This window comes from Zootermopsis nevadensis, unplaced genomic scaffold, assembly GCF_977971745.1.
Source record: "Zootermopsis nevadensis isolate Lab colony 2312 unplaced genomic scaffold, Znev_1.0 Znev_ptg000010l, whole genome shotgun sequence".
Lineage (NCBI taxonomy): Eukaryota > Metazoa > Arthropoda > Insecta > Blattodea > Termopsidae > Zootermopsis > Zootermopsis nevadensis.
Genome location: NW_028259142.1, coordinates 1086837 through 1108797, shown reverse-complemented (window position 1 = coordinate 1108797; position 21961 = coordinate 1086837). Strand labels below are relative to the sequence as shown.

General features: G+C 40.2%; 3 protein-coding genes across 5 annotated transcripts in view; 1 reads left to right on the top strand and 2 right to left on the bottom strand.

The window, feature by feature from the left end:
• Plod (procollagen lysyl hydroxylase) overlaps positions 1 to 21961 on the top strand; it is a 31178-nt gene that overhangs the window by 5010 nt on the left and 4207 nt on the right. For 2 of the 3 annotated variants that reach the window (XM_022058706.2, XM_022058709.2), the window contains 12 exons: positions 147 to 283; positions 403 to 566; positions 4224 to 4400; positions 5302 to 5501; positions 6043 to 6174; positions 6423 to 6544; positions 7004 to 7105; positions 7716 to 7841; positions 18806 to 18944; positions 19914 to 20096; positions 20238 to 20342; positions 20996 to 21142. In XM_022058706.2, the coding sequence (XP_021914398.1) occupies positions 147 to 283; positions 403 to 566; positions 4224 to 4400; positions 5302 to 5501; positions 6043 to 6174; positions 6423 to 6544; positions 7004 to 7105; positions 7716 to 7841; positions 18806 to 18944; positions 19914 to 20096; positions 20238 to 20342; positions 20996 to 21142 (1734 nt within the window). Of the gene's footprint in view, positions 1 to 146; positions 284 to 402; positions 567 to 4223; positions 4401 to 5301; positions 5502 to 6042; positions 6175 to 6422; positions 6545 to 7003; positions 7106 to 7715; positions 7842 to 18805; positions 18945 to 19913; positions 20097 to 20237; positions 20343 to 20995; positions 21143 to 21600; positions 21745 to 21961 lie in introns of all 3 variants that reach the window. The other variant, XM_022058707.2, reaches the window with a different exon arrangement.
• Positions 7148 to 11837, bottom strand: nkt (noktochor). Its single transcript, XM_022058715.2, has 4 exons — positions 11676 to 11837; positions 10236 to 10434; positions 9187 to 9336; positions 7148 to 8586 (listed from the first exon to the last, which is right to left on the bottom strand). Exons 2-4 carry the CDS (start codon positions 10407 to 10409, stop codon positions 8428 to 8430), a joined length of 483 nt encoding a protein of 160 aa, XP_021914407.1. The 5' UTR covers positions 10410 to 10434; positions 11676 to 11837; the 3' UTR covers positions 7148 to 8427.
• Positions 13856 to 16511, bottom strand: LOC110827237 (immunoglobulin domain-containing protein oig-4). The gene is made up of 3 exons (XM_022058714.2): positions 16261 to 16511; positions 15072 to 15221; positions 13856 to 14715 (listed from the first exon to the last, which is right to left on the bottom strand). The coding sequence occupies exons 1-3, from the start codon at positions 16444 to 16446 to the stop codon at positions 14557 to 14559; spliced, it is 495 nt and encodes a 164-aa protein (XP_021914406.1). The 5' UTR covers positions 16447 to 16511; the 3' UTR covers positions 13856 to 14556.

The window sequence follows — 21961 nt, the reverse complement described above, 5'->3', positions numbered from 1 at the left end:
GATGTTCCTTGCACTCAGAAGGACTCTTTTTGACTCCTGGTGTTACTTTGAGACTGTTAATTCGTCAGCATTGTTCCCAGATGATTTGATCATCATTGTGATGACTTATGTCTGATGGATGTGTACATGGGTTTGGTTTATTCCAGGTTTTGGGCCTTGGAAAGAAGTGGGAGGGGGGAGATGTGCACAGATATGCAGGCGGAGGCCACAAGATTAATCTCTTCAAGACGGAATTGCTCAAACACAAGGACATTGCAGAGAAGATTATTATGTTCACTGACAGGTGTGATGCACTTTAGTAATTATTTGTAGTGTCCTCGTTATCATCTTTCTCTTTTCTGGCTTTTATTATCCAGGATTCCTGTTCTGACTCATTCAGTAGTGCTTTGTTTGTTCCTACAGCTATGATGTGATCTTGCTATCAGGAGTGGACAAGATAGTGGAGCAGTTTAAAAATTTTGATGCCCGAGTGGTATTTTCTGCCGAAGGCTTTTGCTGGCCTCATGAGGGGCTGGCGTCCAAGTATCCTACTGTCCAGAGGGGGAAACGGTATCTAAATTCTGGAGGTATGGTGTTTGTTTCCTGACAGACATGTTGTAGATCATTATATATACAGGAAGTGCCACAACAGAATATCCATTGCTTAACTGCGTGCTCTTGGGATCATTTTGAGGCGAAAAGTTCAAATAAACGTGGGTCTGATCTGCAACGGTTTGTCGAGAAAATGAGCATTTTATTGCATTTGTAACTTTTACATTATTTCCATTTAATTTCTGGTTATATTGTTGTTCTTTTGTTCTTGTTAAGTTTAGACTCAAATTGAACTTTCAGATAATCACATGACTTGAAATGACCACCCTGATTGTCGTTGCACTGTTGAGCCCTGAGTCATGATGATCCTTTTTGATGTTTGCGCCAGAGTCCATTATTCAATTCAGCAGCTTAGCCCCACTGTTTCCCTTGATAGCATACACGAGGGTTTTCATGTGGCCCCAGAGAAAGTAGGCCAGAAGTGAAAAATCTGATAATCTCATTCCTGGGGTCTTGTGATGCCATCGCGACGACCAATGCCACGGCCCTCGCTGTCAGGTTTGTAGTTGAGTGTTCATTGTCATCCGGAGACTTATCTGCGGTAAATTTTGATTCTTTTGAGGGCATTGCGAAGTTTGGCGTCGCGACGCCTTTTGTCGATTCTCTAACATAGTGCCCAGTGTTACTCCAAGGTCTTAAGTGATATTTGTGGGGTGTTGGCAAGGCGCCGTGAATCCCTTGTCACAGTATTGGTGACGATGTTATAAATCCGATGCCAGGTTTCGCGACGCTGAACGTTAGTAAGCCTGGCATTGAGATTACTTTGAGTGGCGCCAAATTTACTGCCATTAAGTCTGCGGATGACATTGGAAAGGAAACTATAAAACCAACGCGCAGCTACGCGACGCCAAGTGAGGGCGCCAGAAATGTGAGTTAAGCCCTTGGAATATAATTGGGCACGCTGTAAGAAGGTCACCGCCAGGTTTCACCAACCGTAATATCGGGACGCCTTGAAAGGATGCCGAATTTACCGAGGACGAGTCTCCATATGACGTGGAAAAGATGACTAGCAAACCGACGATGAGCGTCCCGAAGTCTTTCGTCGCGTTACCGATGGTAGCGATGCCAGCCAATTTTACCGCAGACGAGAGGCTCCGTCTGCCAGTGGAAGCAACAAAACCGACGCCGAGAGTCGCGACTTTCATAATCGGGACGACGCGAAAGGACATTATATTTAGGGTTCGTGAGCCTCGAGGTGCCTTTGAAATTGAAGTTTGAGAAGGGACGCTGACGCCGAAATGTAACTGAAGGCAACAGAAGACGTGGGAACCAATGAGACACGATTCTGGCAGAGAGACGCCGAGCGTAGCGATTAAAAGTGGCAGGGCGCAGTGGGCAGACGCCCGATAATAAAGATAACAGAAGAGAAGGCATGAGATAGGAGGAGGAGAGAGAATAGAGAGGAAAAGGGAGAGAGGAGAGGCGAACGTGGGGAAAGGAGGATAAGCGAAAGGTAAGAAGGAACGAGAGAAGAGAAATGAATAGAGAAAAATACAAAACAGAGGATAAGAGGATTGAAATGAGCTAGAAGAGAGAAGAGAAGAGAAGCGGTGATGAGAGGTGGGGAGAGTACAAGAGAAGAGAATGTAAAGAAAGAAACAATGGAGATGAGAGGATAGGAGAAGTGAAATTAAGAGAAGATAGGTGATGAGAGGAGAGAGGGAGTTGACGAAGTGCAGGTTAGATTGGATTAGGTTAGGTTGGGTTGGGTTGGGTTAGGTTGGGTTGGGTTCGATTGTGTTAGGTTAGGTTGGGTTGGGTTGGGTTAGGTTGGGTTAGATTAAGTTGCAGTGGCGGCGTCTGTGGAAAAATTACGTCTTTCGAAGACGCCGCTACGCTTGGTGTAGCGTTATACCACGTTCCTTGGCCCTTCCCTGGCGTCTTTTGGTGGCGTCTTCGCGAATGGCGTCGCGACGCTTGGCGTCGATTTTCCAGTCACTGTTCAGGGTCATCTGGAGACATGTCTGCTATAAGTTTGGCGTCATTTTAAGACGCCGAGGTGGAAGGCTTCGCGACGCCGGGCGTCGATTTTCTAAAGACTCGCGAAACGTCATCCTAAGGGTCTGAGTCACATTCCCGGTGTTTTGGTATGGCGTCGCGTCGGAGGGCGTCGCGACGCTCGACGTCGGTTTTATAGTTTCGTCTTCATTGCCTTCCTGATACTTATCTGTGTTGATGTAGTGTATTTTTAGCGCGTAGCGACGTTCGGCGTCGAGACGCTAGGCGTCGATTTTCTAAAGTCGCTCCCAATGTTATCTACAGGGTTTTAATCTCATTCCTGTGGTCTTGTGAAAGAATGAATGAAGATGGGAGGATGAGAGAAGTGAAGAGAGGAAATGAGGAGAAAGAAGAGAGTTGACCATAGTGCAGGATAGGTTAGGTTAGGTTAGGTTGCAGTGGCGGCCGTGGCGTCTGCAGCAAAATTACATCATTCGAAGGAGTCGTTTTTCTAGGATCGCGCCCAGCGTTATACCACGTTCCTTAGGCCTTTCCTAGCGTATTTTGGTGGCGTCTTAACGAATGGCGTCGCGACGCTCGGCGTCGGTTTTCCAGTCATAGTTAATTATCATCTGGAGACTTATCTGATGTAAGTTTGGAGTCATTTTAAGACTCCGAGGTGGAAGGCATCCCGACGCCGGGCGTCAATTTTCTAAAGACTCGCGAAACCTCCCAAGGGTATGAGTCACATTCCTGGGGTCTAGATAGGGCGTCGCGACGCTCGACATCGGTTTTCTAGTTTCTTCTTCAGTGTCTTCCGGATACTTATCTGGACTGATTCAGCGTATTTCGTGGGCGTCCCGACGCTTGGCGTCGATTTTCTAAAGTCGCCCCCAATATTTCCCAAACGTTTTGAGTCATATTCCTGGGGTCTTCTGCTGGCGTCGCAGTGTTCGACCTCGCGACGCTCGGCGTCGGTTTTTATTTTCGTCTTCATTGTCATTTGGATACATATCTGCGGTAAATGTTGCGTCATTTGAGGGCGTCGATTTTCTAAAGACTCGCGAAATGTCATCCCACGGGTCTGAGTCACATTCCTGGTGGTCTAGGTATGGCGTCGCGATGTCGGTTTTCTAGTTTCATCTTCAGTGTCTTCTGGAGACTTATGTGGGTTGATGTGGCGTCTTTTGGCGGCGTTGCAAAGTTCGGATTATATAGCATTCATTGTCAAGGTAAATGCACATCCCAGTAGATGGCCATCTTCAAAATTTTAGAAGTTTACTTTGTTATAATTATTCGATTTTTATTAATTTATTCTTTATTGAACAGGCTTACTCATAAAAATTAGTTTTTCACTTAATCATGATATACTGATTTGTCCAATTTATAAATATTTGTATTTTATTGTATATCTTAGCTCTAAGATTCTCCTGTTCCATTTGTTTACTATTAAAATGAACACACATTTGATTTGGATTCCCCATTTTATGTTCTAAGAAGACGTGCATACTTATGTCTGCAAATATATATATATATATAAAATTCACTTATTTTGATGTTAATATCTTCTATGTTATCACCTCCTGTGTCTCTGTCCTTTAATATTTGTGTTCAAACATCAGAGAAAATTTATTTTTGCTAGCTTGAAATTATGAAACTCAAATAAGAAGGCTAATCTGTATGCGGTATTTCAGGTTTCATTGGTTATGCCCCAGAGCTGTATAAAGTAGTGGCATCATCAGTAGTCGCCAATGAAGATGATGATCAGCTGTTCTATACCAAAGTGTACCTAAACGAGGAACTGAGGAACAAATTCCGCATCAAACTTGATCACAGAGCAGACATATTCCAGAATCTTAATGGTGCTGTTGGTAAGCCATGTTCCTTCTTGATATGTGAAGTTCATCTTACAAATTTTAAAAAAGTTATCGTCTGCTAAATATCAAGAGATGAGATCTGGGCATAGATGGGAATCATAGAATATTATTTGTTGTCTCAGCATGTCCTTGGGGTAGCTGCAAATGTGTTAAATAACAAGACAAAAGGTGAAATCTGTGTGAAATACATACGTTCTTTGTACTTTGCTTACTGAGTGTTCCTAGTTAATGTAAAAATTACACCGTAACATACATACAGTGCACGAGCATGCATGTCGTGGTGATGGTTGTCTTCTGGGTTTAGCACGTTGTAGTCTGGTTGAAGTTTATCAACATATCAGAAATCCTTGCAGCCTCCATCAACAAGCCGATGATGGAGGCAGCGAGGATTTCTGAAACATCGGTAATTTTGTACCTGATGACATGGTGCTACAACCCAGAAGATAGCTAGCTGTCTTTGCACTCACCACCATGTGAACGTCAAATCCAACGTTAAGTTTTCGCGGGCAGTCAGTCGTGTGAGGCGACCGTAAAAGAATAGTGTTTTGAGAGCTGTCTTGGTTCTCATCATCAGGGATCTGGTCAGATCATCATCATTGTCCTTATGAGATCCACGATGATGAGTACCAGGATGGCTCTCGAAACACTGTTTTTTTACAACCATCCGATGTGGTTGATTGCGAATGAAGACTTTGTTGAATTACGTCACCATGTAATCTGAAGATCATATATGCATGCCATGAAGTTACCTCGCTGTGTCCAGTGTATATACATGACGGCATGACAGCGCAGTCATGTGTGACAAATTTTACTTAATACCTGTGAAGCATCAGATGTTTAATACTGTTGTAGGATGCGTGTTTGAAGTGAAATGTGCTTATTTTTGTCTTTGTAGCGGACATTGAACTGAAATTTAAGGGGCATGAAGCATATTTGCAGAACACCGTGTACAATACAGTTCCATTGGTGGTCCATGGGAATGGGCTGAGCAAACCGGTGCTCAACACGCTTGGCAACTATTTGGCCAGCAGTTGGAACTCGGAAGATGGCTGCCTCAGTTGCTGGGATGACTCGATTATTCTGGAGGACAAAGACGTAAGTGTGTGGTTACATATTTTCCCTGCACTTGGGAAGTGGATTGTTTCGAATGAATGAATGGGAAAAGTGGGGTGAGTGCCTGACTCACCCTTGCACCGTGACCGCCATTTCCTCAATATCTGCATCTCTGTACTCTTTGATATGCTAGTAGTCCCTTACAGTAGGTGATTTTAGAACGTTGTCATGTAACCTAAGCGTCAGTCAGTGATTCATTGGGAGAAAACTGAGAACAAACACATTCCTTTGGCAAGAAGATTCCAAGAAAAATAAAGTGAGGTTAAAGAAGTCCAAAATCAAGGAAACTGTTTGTCTCCAGAATTGCTTATTAAGGACAAAAGCAAAAGCGAAAGCCAACAAAAGAAATTTTGAAAATATTTCAGAAGCTGTAAAGAAACTTCCGTTATACTGACTTGCCAGAAAATGTTGTCTTTCACAAGATCAAGATAAGTTGATATGAATATTTCGATCCTGCCATGAATTGCTGAGGTGTGAGAGATGAAATTTCTGTCCTAAAATGTTAATTTATTGTTTGTTGCAGCCAAAGAGCTACCCAACTGTACTGGTAGCAGTGTTCATTGAGCAGCAAACACCATTCTTAGAAGAGTTCCTTGAGAAGCTCCACAACATTGAATATCCTAAAGAGAAACTGCACCTCTTTGTGCATAATTCAGTAAGTGGTGCTTGTTTTTTCAGTAATAAAACAGTTGGCTCGGTCCTCGCTTAGGGGCTTTATCTCTGATCGGTCATTTGGCTTTTGGTATGAAGGTGGGAATTGAACAGTGTATGTGGTGATTATGGTGAAACTTTTTGTCAGGTATCTTTATGAATTAGGGAATAATTAATTTAATAGATGGCACCATATAGCTTGCCCCTGTGTCAGCATTTTGTGTACAACCAGATGCTTGAATGCTCTTCCAGGCAGACTACCACTCAAAGCACCTAGAAGGTTTTCTGTCATCGTACGGTGAAGAGTTTCGCACTGTGAAGAGGATTGATCCAAGTGACAGTCTGAAAGAGTTTGAGGCCCGCAACCTGGCTGTGTGAGTTTTGTTCGGTTCGCAGTTGATAAGTATTCGACTGAAGGTTCGGCTCTGTCCTGAACCTTTCAGATCTTGTCTTCATCCTCACAACTTACAATTTCATGGGGCTTGACTTCCTGGTCTTATACCTTGCCTTCTGAGTTATATCTGTTTACACGTCCTGTTTTGCTGCTGTCTGTAACAAAGCTTCATGATCCTATGGGGTGACTACAGCTCCAACTTTGGGAAATGCTGACCAAGGATTATTATTTAACCGCAAAGAACATTGTATACCATCAAGAAGTTCTTCATTTCCCATGTGCTTTTTTTTTTAGCGCTGTGTAGATACAGTCCTTTGACTGAAACCCAAGTAATGTGCAGTGTAATAATATGCCTCACTGCTGCTTATATGCACCAGACTATGCTACCCTTCTAGAGAGACGATGCTGTGCAGAATCTGATCTGGTATTGTTGTTGCAGCAACTACTGTTTGACGGTGAATTGTGACTACTACTTTAACTTGGACAGCGATGCCCATTTGGATAACCCGCACACCCTCCGCCTTCTTGTCGAGCAGAACAGGTATGTATATTTTTTCTATAAATGTGTTTGCCAACAGTGATGTATTTTAATTTGTTTGTTTTGGACTTTATTCTTCTTTAAATCCATCCACAGATAAAGTATAACTCAGCCTACCATATACAATAGAAACCCCCTCTCGCACCTTAAGATAAAGGAAGAGCCATCTTTTGAAATGTGACGACCGACGGCGGTTACGTCAAAAGATGATTTAGGCATGTGTGTTTATCCCTTCAGGGTCTGTCTCCATGTGTGATGTAGACCTCAGTTTTGTCGCATGACACAAGTCTGTATGTGTGTATGATCTGAAGCTTTCACAGTGACAAACATTAATACAGTTTTCGTAGGCTATAAGCAATGTCGCTTGGTTAAAAATTAACTACTTTTCAGGGACCATCTCTCCTCATTATCAGGGCTGTGATGTAATTGTGTGTCCAGACAGCCTTGTTGAAACAGTTAATGAGGTTTTTAGACCTTAGTGCCAAATATAAGGAGTAGATAGTTCTAAAAATAATTATTCTGAATCAGTGTGCTTTAAAATTGAATGGCAGATCTGGCACAACCTGCTGCAGTGACAATGTAACGGTTACTACAACGCAGGTTACTTGTGTAGGGGTGTTGTGGCACCACTGCTGTTGAGACCATATAAGGCGTGGTCCAACTTCTGGGGAGCATTGACAGCTGACGGCTTCTATGCCAGATCCATGGACTACATGGAAATCATACACAATGACCGCCGGTGAGTTCTTGGTTAAACATCATTAATAAATATTATCATATGCTCCCTAATGTATGGAAACCCATCAACAATTTTGATGAGGAAATTTCTTATTTAAGTGTCTGGTCGCTGGTTATGAGAGAATAGTGTGGGTTTAGGAAATTGAATGTGGGTGGACAGAATTTAACTCGTTCAGCGACTGGTTTTCTTTACAAATTCATATTTCTTCCATCTTCAGCAACAGATGAGCCAAAAATTCATTACTCTTGTATGAGGTTTGCAATGTTTTTAAATTAAAATTTATCTGATGCAAAGATGCACTGTGGCCATTTGCTGTTACAGTTGGATGTGTTGAACTTCCTTGTCAACAGTAGGCATATATATTGGAACAATTTGCCTTACTTGGCAATTTGTCAATAAATAATTTTGAATCGTAAAGCTGTTGAATGCTCTGGGTTTGCATGAATTTAGAAGAGTACGGTGGTGTCGCTGTGTGCCATCTGATGGGGGAAATCATCATCCTGTTGTACATTTCATATTGTTTGTGTAGTCTCAGAGGGGGAGGGGGGTCTTCAGACTATTATGTTGGGTGGGGCAGAGAAAAATTTCAGTCAAAGGCAATACTGAAATCTGTCTTGAAACTGCGTCGATCAACAGAATACATGTTGTCTGCAGAACACTCATATAACCCTGCATCCATCTGCGTAGCTGGGTCGATCTCAAGCTTTGACTTCACTTTGTCTGTCCCCATCTTCCATTCATGAACCTGCAAGCCAAGATATTCTTTACAGCAGTATGCTGGTGTGCAGAAAACAATTTACTGGGATGGTGCGGGGCCAGGAAGCTTGAGGTGGACATGCCACTTATATAATCTAGAAGAAATTGGAATTGATATTAAAGTGGATCTAATAGTGTGAGGATGTGATCTGGTTTGAATTGGCTCGGGTAAATTCCATTCTTGGGATTTTCTGGCAACAGCAGTAAAGCATTCAGTTCCACAGCCAAAGAGAATTTTATGACGATCTTAATATAAACTGCTGAAGCATGGTCCCGTTTAAACAGCTGCAGAGGTTATGTGGATGGAACTGAATAATGAGATAGAACGGATACAGGCGGAAGACGCTGTGACTGAGGAAAACCATGATAAATTTATTTAGCTCATCCCACGTATGATTCAAATCAGTATCTTATGAAAACAAACAGGAAGTCAGAGTTTTTAAGTTTTGACATTGTCTGGTAGAAGGTAAATTGGGATCATAATGTATGTTGTTATTTACTCTTATGTACTCATTTTTCTCACCGAACATAGTAAGTGATGAATGTTAACAAGTACAAGATGGCAAGATGGAATGAACTTTGTACTCACATGTAGGTAAGAATGTGCATATAGCTCAATGCCATCTTTGAACCAGGTGATCTGAGGTTGGGGTGTGCCTTTAGCCACGCAGACGAACACTATCTTGTGGCCCAACATGTACTCGTAGTCAAAGTGAGATGCCAGCAGGATCTTAGCTCCCTGCAAGCAGAAATTGTCTCTGCTTGCTTAAGTCTTCTCTCCCCCAGATCTTAGTATATTAGTGGTTTCCTAAAGGTCAAGATTTTGGTAATAGTTTATGTTGGGGTCTGATAACCCATGCACTGTCAGAACATGGATCTCTGTGCCTTGGTACAGTGCATTTTCTTTTTATTATAATGCAACTGCTTGTCAGTCAGATGCAGAAATTACTGACAACATCTGTGTTATGGCACGTTTGTCGATCCTGACATCTTTTCCTACATATTAAACTGTTAGTTTGGACCCATCATCAGTGGATAATGCTAATTTTCATCTGAAAATTGTGATGTTCGGCCGGAATTATTGTATCTGTTTATTGTGGTGTATTGCGTAGTGCAGAATCTGTTGCTTTTGATTGTCAATTTTTTGTCATAACCTGTCAGAGACACCATATTGAGGTTGTAAAATGACTGAAAGTGTTAGTTATTATCTGGTAAATGCTTACTAGGAAATGTAAGATGTTTACCATGAATAGATTAGAACAGATCTTGGACCAACGTACAGGTTGACAAGTGTTTTGGCAGACAGTAAACTAGAGTAAATCCACTTGAGAGTTTGCTGCAAGGATACACATTTGTTGGTTCCTTGAGCAGACACTCGGTTGAAGAGTGACATTAAATTTTCAGTCCTGCCAATTTAACAAAAGTTTTAACTTGTATGTTGACCAAATCCAAAGTTGTCAGTGCAGAACTTATTCAACTTAATGGAATAAATATTTAAATGTTGATATGTGCAACGTTGCTGTTGACTGCAATGTTAAAAATATGTGTCCGTAACTTTTACCCATAACTGACTGACTTGACCGACCCCATAAATGCGATTTGTGTGAGTCGTGATATTCTGGCGTGTCTGGTACTCACATCACTGTTGTTGTAATACTGGTCAGACTCTGGGTCGCGATACTTTCCGGTTATGGGCAGACCAATCTGCACCCTGCTCTTCGTCCTGCTGCGAGATCGGCCCCTGCGTCCGTGGGCTCCAGGGCCGAGCAGCAGTAGCACTAGCAGCAACCCTGTCACATTCGTCACTCTCATTGTAGATTTAGCCCTCACAGCTCCCCTGGAAGAAAATTGAGCATTATCCTTGATTATCTGGAATCATGCATAATGTAATCAAAAATGATCCTATTTGCAACATACTAGTCAGTGAAGATTTGTATTCGGTTTATGAGAAATGGTATTTAAAGGTGACAATACGTATACAGGTAACCTGAATAATTTTTGTTGACAGTTGGGTGTGTGCGGTACTTGGGAGTAAACGTTTCTATCTTCCATAACAACTAAGTACACATTCGTTCCTCATGGTATTGGGGTAAAATGCTGTTTTTGTGTGCCCAAGAGACCAGCGTCTTCCCTGTCTGTTACCTCAGTCATAATCAAAACTGTGTCTGTGTCCACATTGCTGTAAGTCTCTTGTTCTGTCATGTTAAATGCAATAGCACTCTATAAACATTCCACCCTTGGAGGTGTCAGGAGAGCAGAGACAAAAATGGTCCGTGACCATACCTGGGACTGTCATGGTGCAATGCTTATAACTTAGGGTTCCTATTTAGGAGGTACATGGTTTAATTCTGCTCCTGATATGAGGTGTTATGACGAGTATTATAGTTTGCCTACTAGAAAATTCTGACACTTTCTTAACATAGATCATGTTTGCTTCCTTCCCCATTCTTTCCATCTTCATGGTTGAGTGTCTTTAACCCTGAAAATGCAAGTGATATGTTCTTTTGAAACATTGGTAAAAGTAAAGTAAAGTTTGTCCCACTATACGCCATGTAGGCGTTTGGGGTGAGTGGAGGTAATGCTCCTCTCTTCCTTGACCCCGGCACTAGATGGGGGTGAGTGGTCAGCATCACGCCCCGGCCGGCTTTACCCCCGGGAAAGGACCCCGGTACCCATTGTATAGGAGGCTGGGTGGGCCCCAGAGCCGGTCTGGACGCAGAGGCTAGAGGAAAAATCCTCTGCCCCCGTCGGAGATCAAACCCCGGTCGTCCAGCCCGTAGCTAGTCACTATACTGACTGAGCTATCCCGGCTCATTTTGAAACATTGGTAGTCACTTGTAATAGTGTATGGTTTCATGAAGCAGAAGATCATAATTGATAAACCAAGAATTATTGAGCAAGAGCTTGATGCATTAGAATCAGACGTACAGAATTCTGATATGTTGTTGGTTCACTCATAAGAGGATAGAACACTTTATTCCAGTGCCTCAATTTTGTCACATGCAAATCATTTTGTGTGATGGTTCCCGCTTTTCACGTCAACATTTAAAAATCACAAAATCTCCGCTCATTACTTACACTTAATGGCTGGCCCATATAAGTCTCCGATGTAGGTCTCCTCCTGTATGTTGCCGCTGCTCTGTCCGGTGGCTGCAATACCACTTAATATGTATGAGGGTTACCGCTCTCCCATCGTTGGCTTAATGAAGTCCTTCCTCTTCGGCAGGGAATCAGCTAAATGGATCCATCTGACCATGCGTCTCTCTATCACTGTGATCAGGTTTGGCAGTTAATGGAGGAGTGGGGTGCTTGTCTTGTAGCGCTAAGTGGGAGATTGGTTGTAAATTATAAATTGGGAGAGATTTGAAAGGAAGTGGTTGTGGGATATTTTAAGAAGGAAAACTGTAGAAAAACTTAATCATGATAGCCAGCCCCCAATCAGAGAGTTGAGCTCAGTACCTCCAAAATACGAAGCAGTTGCGACATTCATTCCAAAGCATTTTTCAGTTGAGAAGCCTTAAATCATGAGATTTCTTGAGAGACCATTATATAGATAAGATGATATTAAAATTAATATTTGAGAAGTAGGAATGGAATTCATTAGCTGTTGTGAACACAGGGAAGACACCAACTGGAAGGCCTTGGCATAAATGGGAAATTAATATTGAAATTGATTGTATTGAAATAGGTTTTGGAGGGGATGATGCAGATTGGATTAATCTGGTCCAGGATAGGGGCCAGTGGTGGACTCTTGCAAACACAGTAATGCAGCTTCAAGTTTCATAAAATTTGGGGAATTTCCTGACCAACTGAGCTACTATTAGATTCACAAGAAGGACTCTCAACAAAGTTATTTAGCTAAACCTGTGTCATATTTTAGGATGTAAGATTTACATTTTTAAGATGGCCATCTTAGTTTAATACATTCTAAAATATTCATCTGTCATTTTCTATTAGAATACTTATGCTTGGCTGCGTTTCCCTTTTACTGTTACGTCACTTATCTTAGGTCCAAATATTCTCTTAGCTTGTTCTTCTGTCCATTTTTTTTCATAAGAAACAAAGCAGAAATAAAAGCAAATAAAATTCTAACATTTCTGCCATAATGCCATTTAACTGCTTTTTAATTTTTGTTCATGGATTGAAACAACAATCTTTTTAGTTCTATTACACAATTACATATCTAGAATAGTTAACAACCATGACTCATCCATATCCAGTTGGCAAAGCACTCACTCCTTGCTGTCTGAGAAATGAGCGAATTACATAGCATCTAGGAGCTCAGTACTTGCGTTAGCTTCAAAATGCTGATTCACCAAATAGTTTATCTGCATGCAGAATAAAAGTCTAGCATGTTGTACACTTACATAGCTTTGTCTGGGAGTGACGTGAACATCAAGCTGCCAATGGAAGGGGCACGGATCTTAGGGAAATAAGATTTTTAAGATGTGAAGTGGAATAAAAAATAGGTCACTGTTAGAGGAATTAAAAAATTTTATTCGGAAACCTCATGGAAAGAGGTTGCATACAAGACCACCAGAAGGCAGGAGGGTAATAATGAAATGAGTTGTAAGGATACAAAATGCAATGAACCTTATTGCAATAGTATCAGGTAGGCTTTTGTGATGATGGCGATGAACTTCAGCTCGGTATCCACCTGTTATTATGGAACTTCTCAGTTTTCGTATTTAAAGCAGTTGCAGTTGGCACAACTGTTTCATTTTCTGGAGGTGGTCCTTTACGAATCACGGTTCCAACTCATTCCAATGTGAAATGAATTGTCATACTTTGTAGAATTGTATTTCTTCACAAAGCTATCAGGAAAATATTTGTGGATCTTCTGATAGCATGGTGAAAGTGTTATATCTACTGTGTTTGCTTTCTTTGATTGTTTATTTATCACTTGCACAATTTACATTTTGTACATAGAAGTGCTCAAATGTGGAAGTAGAGTAAAAGATGGGCTGAGAGGAATGGATAAAATTTTGTACGTACATGGAAATTTAAAAAAAATGTGGCAGAGGTAAAATACTTGGGAGTGACAGTAACAAATTTGGATTTCATTTATGAAGAAATGAGGAGCTGATTAACCTTTGTTGTCTGTGTGTCAGCTTATGCGTGTTCCAGCTGGTCACGCATCACACTACCATACTGCTAAACTGTTAACCCTGGTGCTAAAGGGTGGCCAGCAGCCCCATAGTACAGGGGGTCTGTATTCCTTTACAGTATAGTTTAAGTCTGAAAAATGCTTGCTAGTATTGAGTTCAGAATGTTTTATTTTCCAATCTTCAGTTCAAAAACACAAGGATCAAAGCATACAAAATTAATATTACTTTTATATATGTATAAATCTGAAAATTAGTCCCTGGCCCAAGGAAAATAGAGCCCTGAGGAGAGCATTTAGAGTAAGAGAAATTAAGTAACAGCAGAATGAAGACAATTACATGAGAGATTTCATAATTTGTTTGCTTCATCAATTGTTATTATATGGTCAAATCAAGGAGGAAGAGATTGGTAAGGCTTGTAACATATGGATGAGAGATGAGAAAGGCACAGCAAATTTTGAATTGAGGAGGATGTGAAGGAAATAGACTGCTTGAAAGACTATAGACGTACATGATAAGCTATCAAGACGGGCATTAAGGAAATTGTGTATGGGAGGCGTGGACTGAATTCATCTGGCTGAGAATAGCGAGAAGCTTCTCTGAACACTGTAATGATTATTCATCTTCCATGAAAGGCAGGAAATTTCCTAAGCTGAGAAACTGTTAGCTTTTCAGGAAAAATTTATATATAAAGTTAGTTTTGTACATGGAAGGTGGAAAATGTTAAAAAAATAATATTTAAGATAGGAAGTGAAGGAACAGTATGAGATGAAAATAGAAGCAGAAGAGTGAAGCAAAACTTTAATAAATTTAGCACATAAGATGCATTATTGGAGACGAAAGATGAAAATTCTTCAATAAGTATAGATGACGTAGTCTGTGCGGAAACCCCTGCGGTCTATAGCATACTGGTTGTCTGCCTGACACTCATAGTATCCTGCATCTTTCTGTGTCGTTGGATCGATCTCCATCTTGGACTTCATCGTGTCATTCCCCATTGGCCACTCGTGCACCTAGCGGAACAGTTCACATTATTTATGTATGTTTCTTTATTGTGAGTGAAGATCTTTCTTGTGATTGTATATTCTTATAATAACTTGTAATTTCTATTGCGAGATATTTTGTTCTGACAACACACCGTGGTTCCTAAGAGACGGTTAAGTGATAAACCTTGTTCGGTAAATAAATTAATAGCATGAATAACTGGCAACACATGTAGACTTAAGTAGGCTGGTGTTGACATAAGTGTATAGTAAATATACCTTGCCATGAACATAACAGATGTATATGCAGATTGAACCTAAATTTTGCTAGGTTAGAAAATAAGTCACTCTAGGATCACATTTGAAATGATAGTGACATTGCTTGCCTGGAAGAACTTGTGAGCATACAGCTCAATGCCATCTTTAAACCATGTAATGTGTGGACGGGGGAGTCCCGTCGCCATGCAGAAGAATGTTATTTTGCGGCCAAGCATGTAGTCAAGCTCAAAGTGTGAAGACTTGACGATCTTGGCCCCCTGTGAAACACAACACAACTATTTTATTTTCCCATCACTATATGATATTATTTAACAGATATCAAGGTACTGGTTGGTTGTTCAATTACGACATCAACATTACATCAGCGTAGCAAGAATGTGCAAGAAAATGAACATAACATAAAACCATAAGCAAACAAAATCATATAATTTTATGTGTGAGGATGTTTCAGATTCTAGTTGTTAAGTAAGAACTGTAGCAGATAGAAATTGTGCTCGTGATGAAGTTAGCAAGAGAAACCATTTCTGGAAATTCTTTTTAATATTAAATCAGAAGCTGTTACCATTCTAGCCACTTTTCAAAATTCTGAAGACTGTTATTTCCAAAATAGTAACTTTACCATTTCTCACCCAAGTCTCTTCTGATTGAGTAGAAATTGTGCAGAAGCAGTAGGCTTGTCACTCATTACTCATAAATGCACACCTCAAATAGACAAAGAAACCTCCCACATGGGAGGAGGCCAAGGCTCGACTTTGGGCTGTTGCACCATAGACGAGGAAAAAGAAGATGATCGGTGCATGTTTTGACCTGTTTTGGTCATGTACAGATGGTAAATACTTGTAAGAAACTTGTTATTGAAATCTGGCAGTATATTGTGAACTGTCTTATTGATATGGGTCCCTTCTAAACTGGTTTAACAATATGCATTATACAATTCAGGATTCTACATACATATATATCACTATAATGAATTTTATAAAAGAAAACTGAATATTATGTGATAAGATTATATATGTAACACAGCTTTAGCTTGAGTAATCTTTCAATATCTGGTTTAGTTTCTCTTGTGATTCACTTTCATCCCTCAGAGTGCCCTAGTTCTCACATTAACATTCTTCTTCACACTGAATTATAACGCTTTCTGTGTGGTGAAATATGTGTATGTCGATGATACGACTTTTTATTATTTGCAGCGTAGTGTCTGTTGCTAATTAGCTTTGAGGAGTAGTTTTGTATTTGCACTAAGTGAATGTCTTGGCTTGATTTATTTTTCTCTTGTTTAAAGTGTGTACTCACATCCTTGTGGTCATAGTAGCTGGCGCTTGCAGGGTTACGGTGCTGGATTAAGACGGGCATCCTGGAACCGTACCCCTTCCGACCTCCACCACGGCCCTTGCCCCCTCCGCCTCCACGGGCTGCACTGGCCATGTCCACATAGAGGACGCAGCCTATCAGCAGTCCCAGCATCAGCATCTGTCCCATCTTGTCACTGCTGCTTACTGTAACCTGGAGTGTCAGTGTCCGACCCCCTTTGGCTTTTGTTCTTGGGGGCAAACAAGTGACGACATCTCTTATTGTTATGAAGTTAGTCAATTGGATGATTGCTGTCAGTTCCCTAATCGTCAGTTCATGGGTGGAGTATGGCTCAGTGTTTGTGACATCGCTGGATATCGAGGCAAAGTAGTTTATTAGCATAATATAATTGATGCGAAATTCACCCAGTTTATATCCTTGCTGAGACCTGATATTTCTCATGATTTTTCTCTCTACCTCCAGCTGAATGCAGGCCATATTTGGTTACTTTCTTCTCCCTCCCACTTAACCAATTATTATTATAATAATCTTATTTAATTCTGCTGTATACGTACAGAACTGAAATTACAAATTCCTAAAGTCCTGTAAGATCAGTTGCTTGGTTACTGTTTCCATGTTTAACTTTATTGCCATTCAAAATGAATCTTTGAATTGTTTCATAATACTGGTATGTTCATTTCTTTTGATTTATATATGTATTTCTTTACTTATTTATTCATTCTTGCCTTTGTTTTTAGTGGTGCATTATGACATTTGTTGAAAATGCTAGAAACAGAACTCACGACATCAGCGGATTGTTTTACACATGTTTCTGTTTCATTGTTTTGTTGATTACTAATCTGCACTTCAGATCATGAGAAGCTGTGCAGAGTGGCATTGCAAAATCCTCTGATATCCCATCTTAGAATTTGATACCTAACTGGAAGATATATCATTTATGTCACCAGGTGACTTCACTAGTGGGTCTCTTTGGTGCCTCATATCAAGCAATTTGCTTTGAATAATAAGCACTTCATTTGCATACAAGAAGCAGACAAATTGTGTTCTTTAAAATGGTGGCCTATTTGGGCTGTGATTATTTTGAACTGGATTTAACATGACCCACTAATGGGCTTTTGTGAACTCAGTGATGAACGTTCACGTTCCTAATAAGAGTAAATTTAACGATGAGCCAAACAGGTGCTTACTGCTCAAGGAGGACCCTGTGCTCTAGAGTTAGGTGGTACAGCAAAGCATTTTTTTTGTGTGAGGTGAAACTTGGGCCACTGCTGCTCACACATGCTGAATGAAATGACTGATAGCTGGACCCCCCCTAGTGTCAGGATGTCAGATTATTTTGCTTTCATTTTATTGAGTGGAAAATTGGCATCAATCAGCAGACCCCCAGTGGAACTGTGTCTTGCAGGGGACCAGCTATTCCATCTGAGACTTTACAGGTTTTCTTCAGTTCCTCTAGGATGGCAGTTTCTTGTGCTATTTTAACAAAACTGAAATCCAGCCAAAACAGAGTTTTATGAATTGGCACAAAAGTGCATGATAGTTCTTCTCATCCTGTTACATGATGCTGACCACATGTTGGGTGTATGGAACGGCTCATTTTGATGGTTGTCATTTGGAGAAGTTGCATTACATGGTACAATACCCATTAAAAATGTGTATTAGTACATGCACATAGAGACTTTTTTCGTTCCAGAGATCCAAAAGTTGCCAAGTTCAGACCAAGTTGGCAGACAATGTTAGCTGCAGTTTTCTTTGTAATCCCTTTCGTTATTTCCCATCATTTTTACGCAAAAGTTTGCTTTCTTGTTTTTAACATTTTTACGGTTATATTTTCCTGCATATTATGTATGTTAAGGTTATTCTTTTTATTCTTATGACTGTGAGAATTTTCTGTGTTTGATGTTTAACATCTTTGTGTCCTTCTTTTTTATCTCCTCGTCCATCCAGAAAAGTATTTGTTTGTTTCCAAGGTAACCTGTACCATCCATTGGTGAAAAGTCACATTATTTCCTTTCTATGAACATTGTCAAACACCATACGTTCTGCAAGTACTTTATTTTTAGTGTTCGTGGGTCTAAAATGATTTCTATTTGCTATTTCCATACCATTTTCACAAAACTGATGTTCCTTAGCATTTTGAATTCATCACTTTTGGTGTTCACTTTGAAACATTATACCATCTTCAGAAATGTTGTGTATTAAACAAGTTATACATTTCATATTTATTTTTCTTGTTTTAATGTTAGTAATATAACTGAATAGTGATGCCTTAGTACTGATTTGTTGTTCGTTCAATATTTAGTTTTTCTCACCATTCGGAATAAATATTAAGAATGAACCCTTGTATGTGAACTTAATGATTGTTTATAAAAGCGAAGAGTTCACCGTTGTCAGTTTATTTCCATGAAGAGCTTTATGTCCATCATTTATAATTCTACTGAATGCATATGTTAAGTGTACACTTTGTACTATTAAAATCTTGTTGCTGTATCTGCCTTGGTAGTTTCCACGAGTTCTTTATTTTCAGTGGTGTGTGGAACGTGCCGTACGTGAGTGCTTGCTACCTGATTAATGGCACACTCATCAGACAGCCTGAGACAAAGCCGTCATACTCATACTACCAGTTGGATGCTGACATGGCTTTCTGCTCCAACATGAGGTCTAAGGTCAGTAATTTTGTGTGTCGTTACAGAATGTTGAAAAGCCGGCAAGTGTAAGTCATTGAAATTATTTCAAGGGAACAGAGGATTTTATTAATTTATCCATATTAAATTAACATTGCACGTAAGTACAAACAGTGATTTTTAAAAAAATATTTCATAATAACTTTATCTTTATTTTTATAAAGTACTTTAGAAATATAAAATTCATTACACTCCGCACACGCAAAAATAGTGTTTCTGACTTAGACTCATTGGCTTCTGAGCTATTTTATTTGAACTTGAGAATACTACATAATGAAGGCCTCCATAATTTGTACTCTTCGGCTGATATTAGCAAGGCAAATCAAGAGTAATGGGGGGGAACTGGTCAGGTGACACACATACCAGGAAGGAAGAAATGTGTATTAAATTTTGGTCACAAATATTTTATGAGAAAGATAAAACTTCAGAGAGGATAATATTAAGACATATTTTAACAACAAAGCTTGTAGACTAGATCAGTATTTTTCTGACTTTTTTCCAGACTACTTGAAAATTTCTGATTGTCTTGGTGAACTTATTAATAACTTTTTTTGCGTGTTATTTAACAGTTAATATGCAATATGCTTTAGACGTTAAAGATGGAAATAAAGAAGTTGGTACTGTACTTACTTAACTTATTCTACAAGTGTCTTGATGGTTCTATTCTACTTCTAATGCACTTTTATTAATCTTCTTCGTTACGCCTTGTTATCCCAGTTGATTTTCATTCATGTTATCTGTGGATTACAGAACATTGGTGGTCCACAGACCACACTTTGAGAGCCTCTTGACTAGATTAAGCTTCCTTAAGACAAGGTCCAGTGGTGGGTGTTGTAATAATGGTGATGAATTCATTGTTCTGTGATAAGTGAATTTCTTGCTCACTTGAATAACTGTCAGGTTCCAAAGGAGGACATTGGATGATAGTTTCTCGCGTGCTACATGTTGCAGGATGTCTTTATGTATGTGAGCAATCGTGTGGACTTTGGTCACCTAGTAAATGCAGACAACTTTGACACAAGTCGCATATACAGCGAGATCTACCAGATCTTTGATAATCGGTGGGACTGGGAACAACGATACATACATGAGAATTACACCGAGAACTTTAACCCAAATAACACCATTGCACAGGTGAGTTCTTGTTGTTTGAGGTTTTTAAGTGCAGTTAATAAGGCTTTATTAATTAATCAAAGAACAGTGTACAGAACATAAGACTCGGGGGACTTCTAATCTTGTGAACCACAGCAGTTGTCTATATTATTGTGTTGACAGCCTTGTCCAGATGTGTACTGGTTTCCTTTGGTGAATCCTCGCTTCTGCAAGGAATTCATTGAAATCATGGAGACTTATGGTCAGTGGTCTGATGGCACCAACAAGGTGAGCTAGCAGTGGGAATGATATTAATATAAAGATGAGCATTTTTGTCAGCAGCCTCTCTGGTTTTCATCTCGTGTAATAAGATTTTTTATTGAGGGTGTTGGAGAACAAGGCGCTGAGCAGAATATTTGGACTTGAGAGAGAGAAGATATCACATTAAGGAGCTTCATAATTTGTAGCCTTCACCTGATACTGTTTTGATGAATAAGTCAAGAAGGGTAAAGGGGGAGGGACATATAGCGTGCATATGGGAAATTAGAAAAACACAAAATTTGGTTGGAAACCCATAGTAAGGAGCTCACATGGAAGACCTAGGCATGCATGGAGGGTAATATTAGAATGTATGTTAGGGAAATATGGCATGGAAACAGAATTTCTGTATTATATGAGTAACTGTTAGGCTCCTACCATAGAATGGGTTTGTTATATGGTATAATTTAGTTTCGGTTAATTGATTACAACGAGATAGCTAGTGCTACTTGGCTGTTTTCTTCTAGAAGTAATGGGATACATCTGTAGAGTCAACATGTGTCGATTTAAGAAGGCATGCTAACATACTGTACTGTAACATTTCATCCAAGACAAGTGCTTTGTGCCTTATTATGAGGACTTTGAAAACCTGAACTGTAGCACGTGCCAGCCAATGTTCACAGGATCCACGGCTGGATGGGGGCTATGAGAATGTGCCGACACGTGACATACACATGAAGCAGATTGGATTGGAGGCTCACTGGCTGGAAGTGTTACGTCTGTATGTACGCCCACTGCAGGAGCTCGTGTTCATCGGTTACTTCCACGACGTATGTGTCCGCCCATCAGGGAACTCTCTCTTGTCCCACAAACATAATATCAAACTCCACTCTGTGTCTATCCTGACTGGGCTATTTTATGATATTGAGAGTTTGCAACACGGCCATTGAGGGATGTGAAATATCGAAGAATGAAGTAAAATTTGTGTTTTATAAATTAAAGTATAACTGTTCACTCTTTTTCTCTGAATTCCGTGGATTTCCCCTAGCTACTGATCTTGCCACTGATTTTTCAAACATGTCTCTTGCCTTGACTGAGAAATGTGACTGGTTTATCTGCAGTTACAACTTCACTTATGACAAGGCATTTGTCTACACTTACTAAGGAAGTTTAGTTTTGCAAAGAAGGATACTTGTACTGGAGTTGACTAATTATGTTGTGGGCACAAGGCAGATGTTTCTGAGGGTCTCCTTAAGTTTTAGACTAATTTGTGGGGCTTGCCTGCTAGGATGATCGTATCCAGGGGGGCTATGAAGCAGTGCCGACACGTGACATCCACATGAAACAAGTGGGATTGAAGGAGCAGTGGGACTACTTTCTGGAGGAGTTTGTGGGACCATTACAACAGAGAGTGTTTATTGGTTATGTCAGCGTAAGACACAATTTTGATGAACAATTGGTGATGGGAGGGTGGGGCACTGTACATGTGCTTTGTGCCAGCATGTGTTGTTTGTTTATTAAATCTTATATGGGTATTTGCTGCACCTAGTCTTTAGTGTAGTTCAGAGGGTTAAAGATTGTATGGGCACTGTCTTTGAACATTAGCTGTTGTGTCTGGCTTTCTAGAGACTGGCTGTCTAGGTAGAATA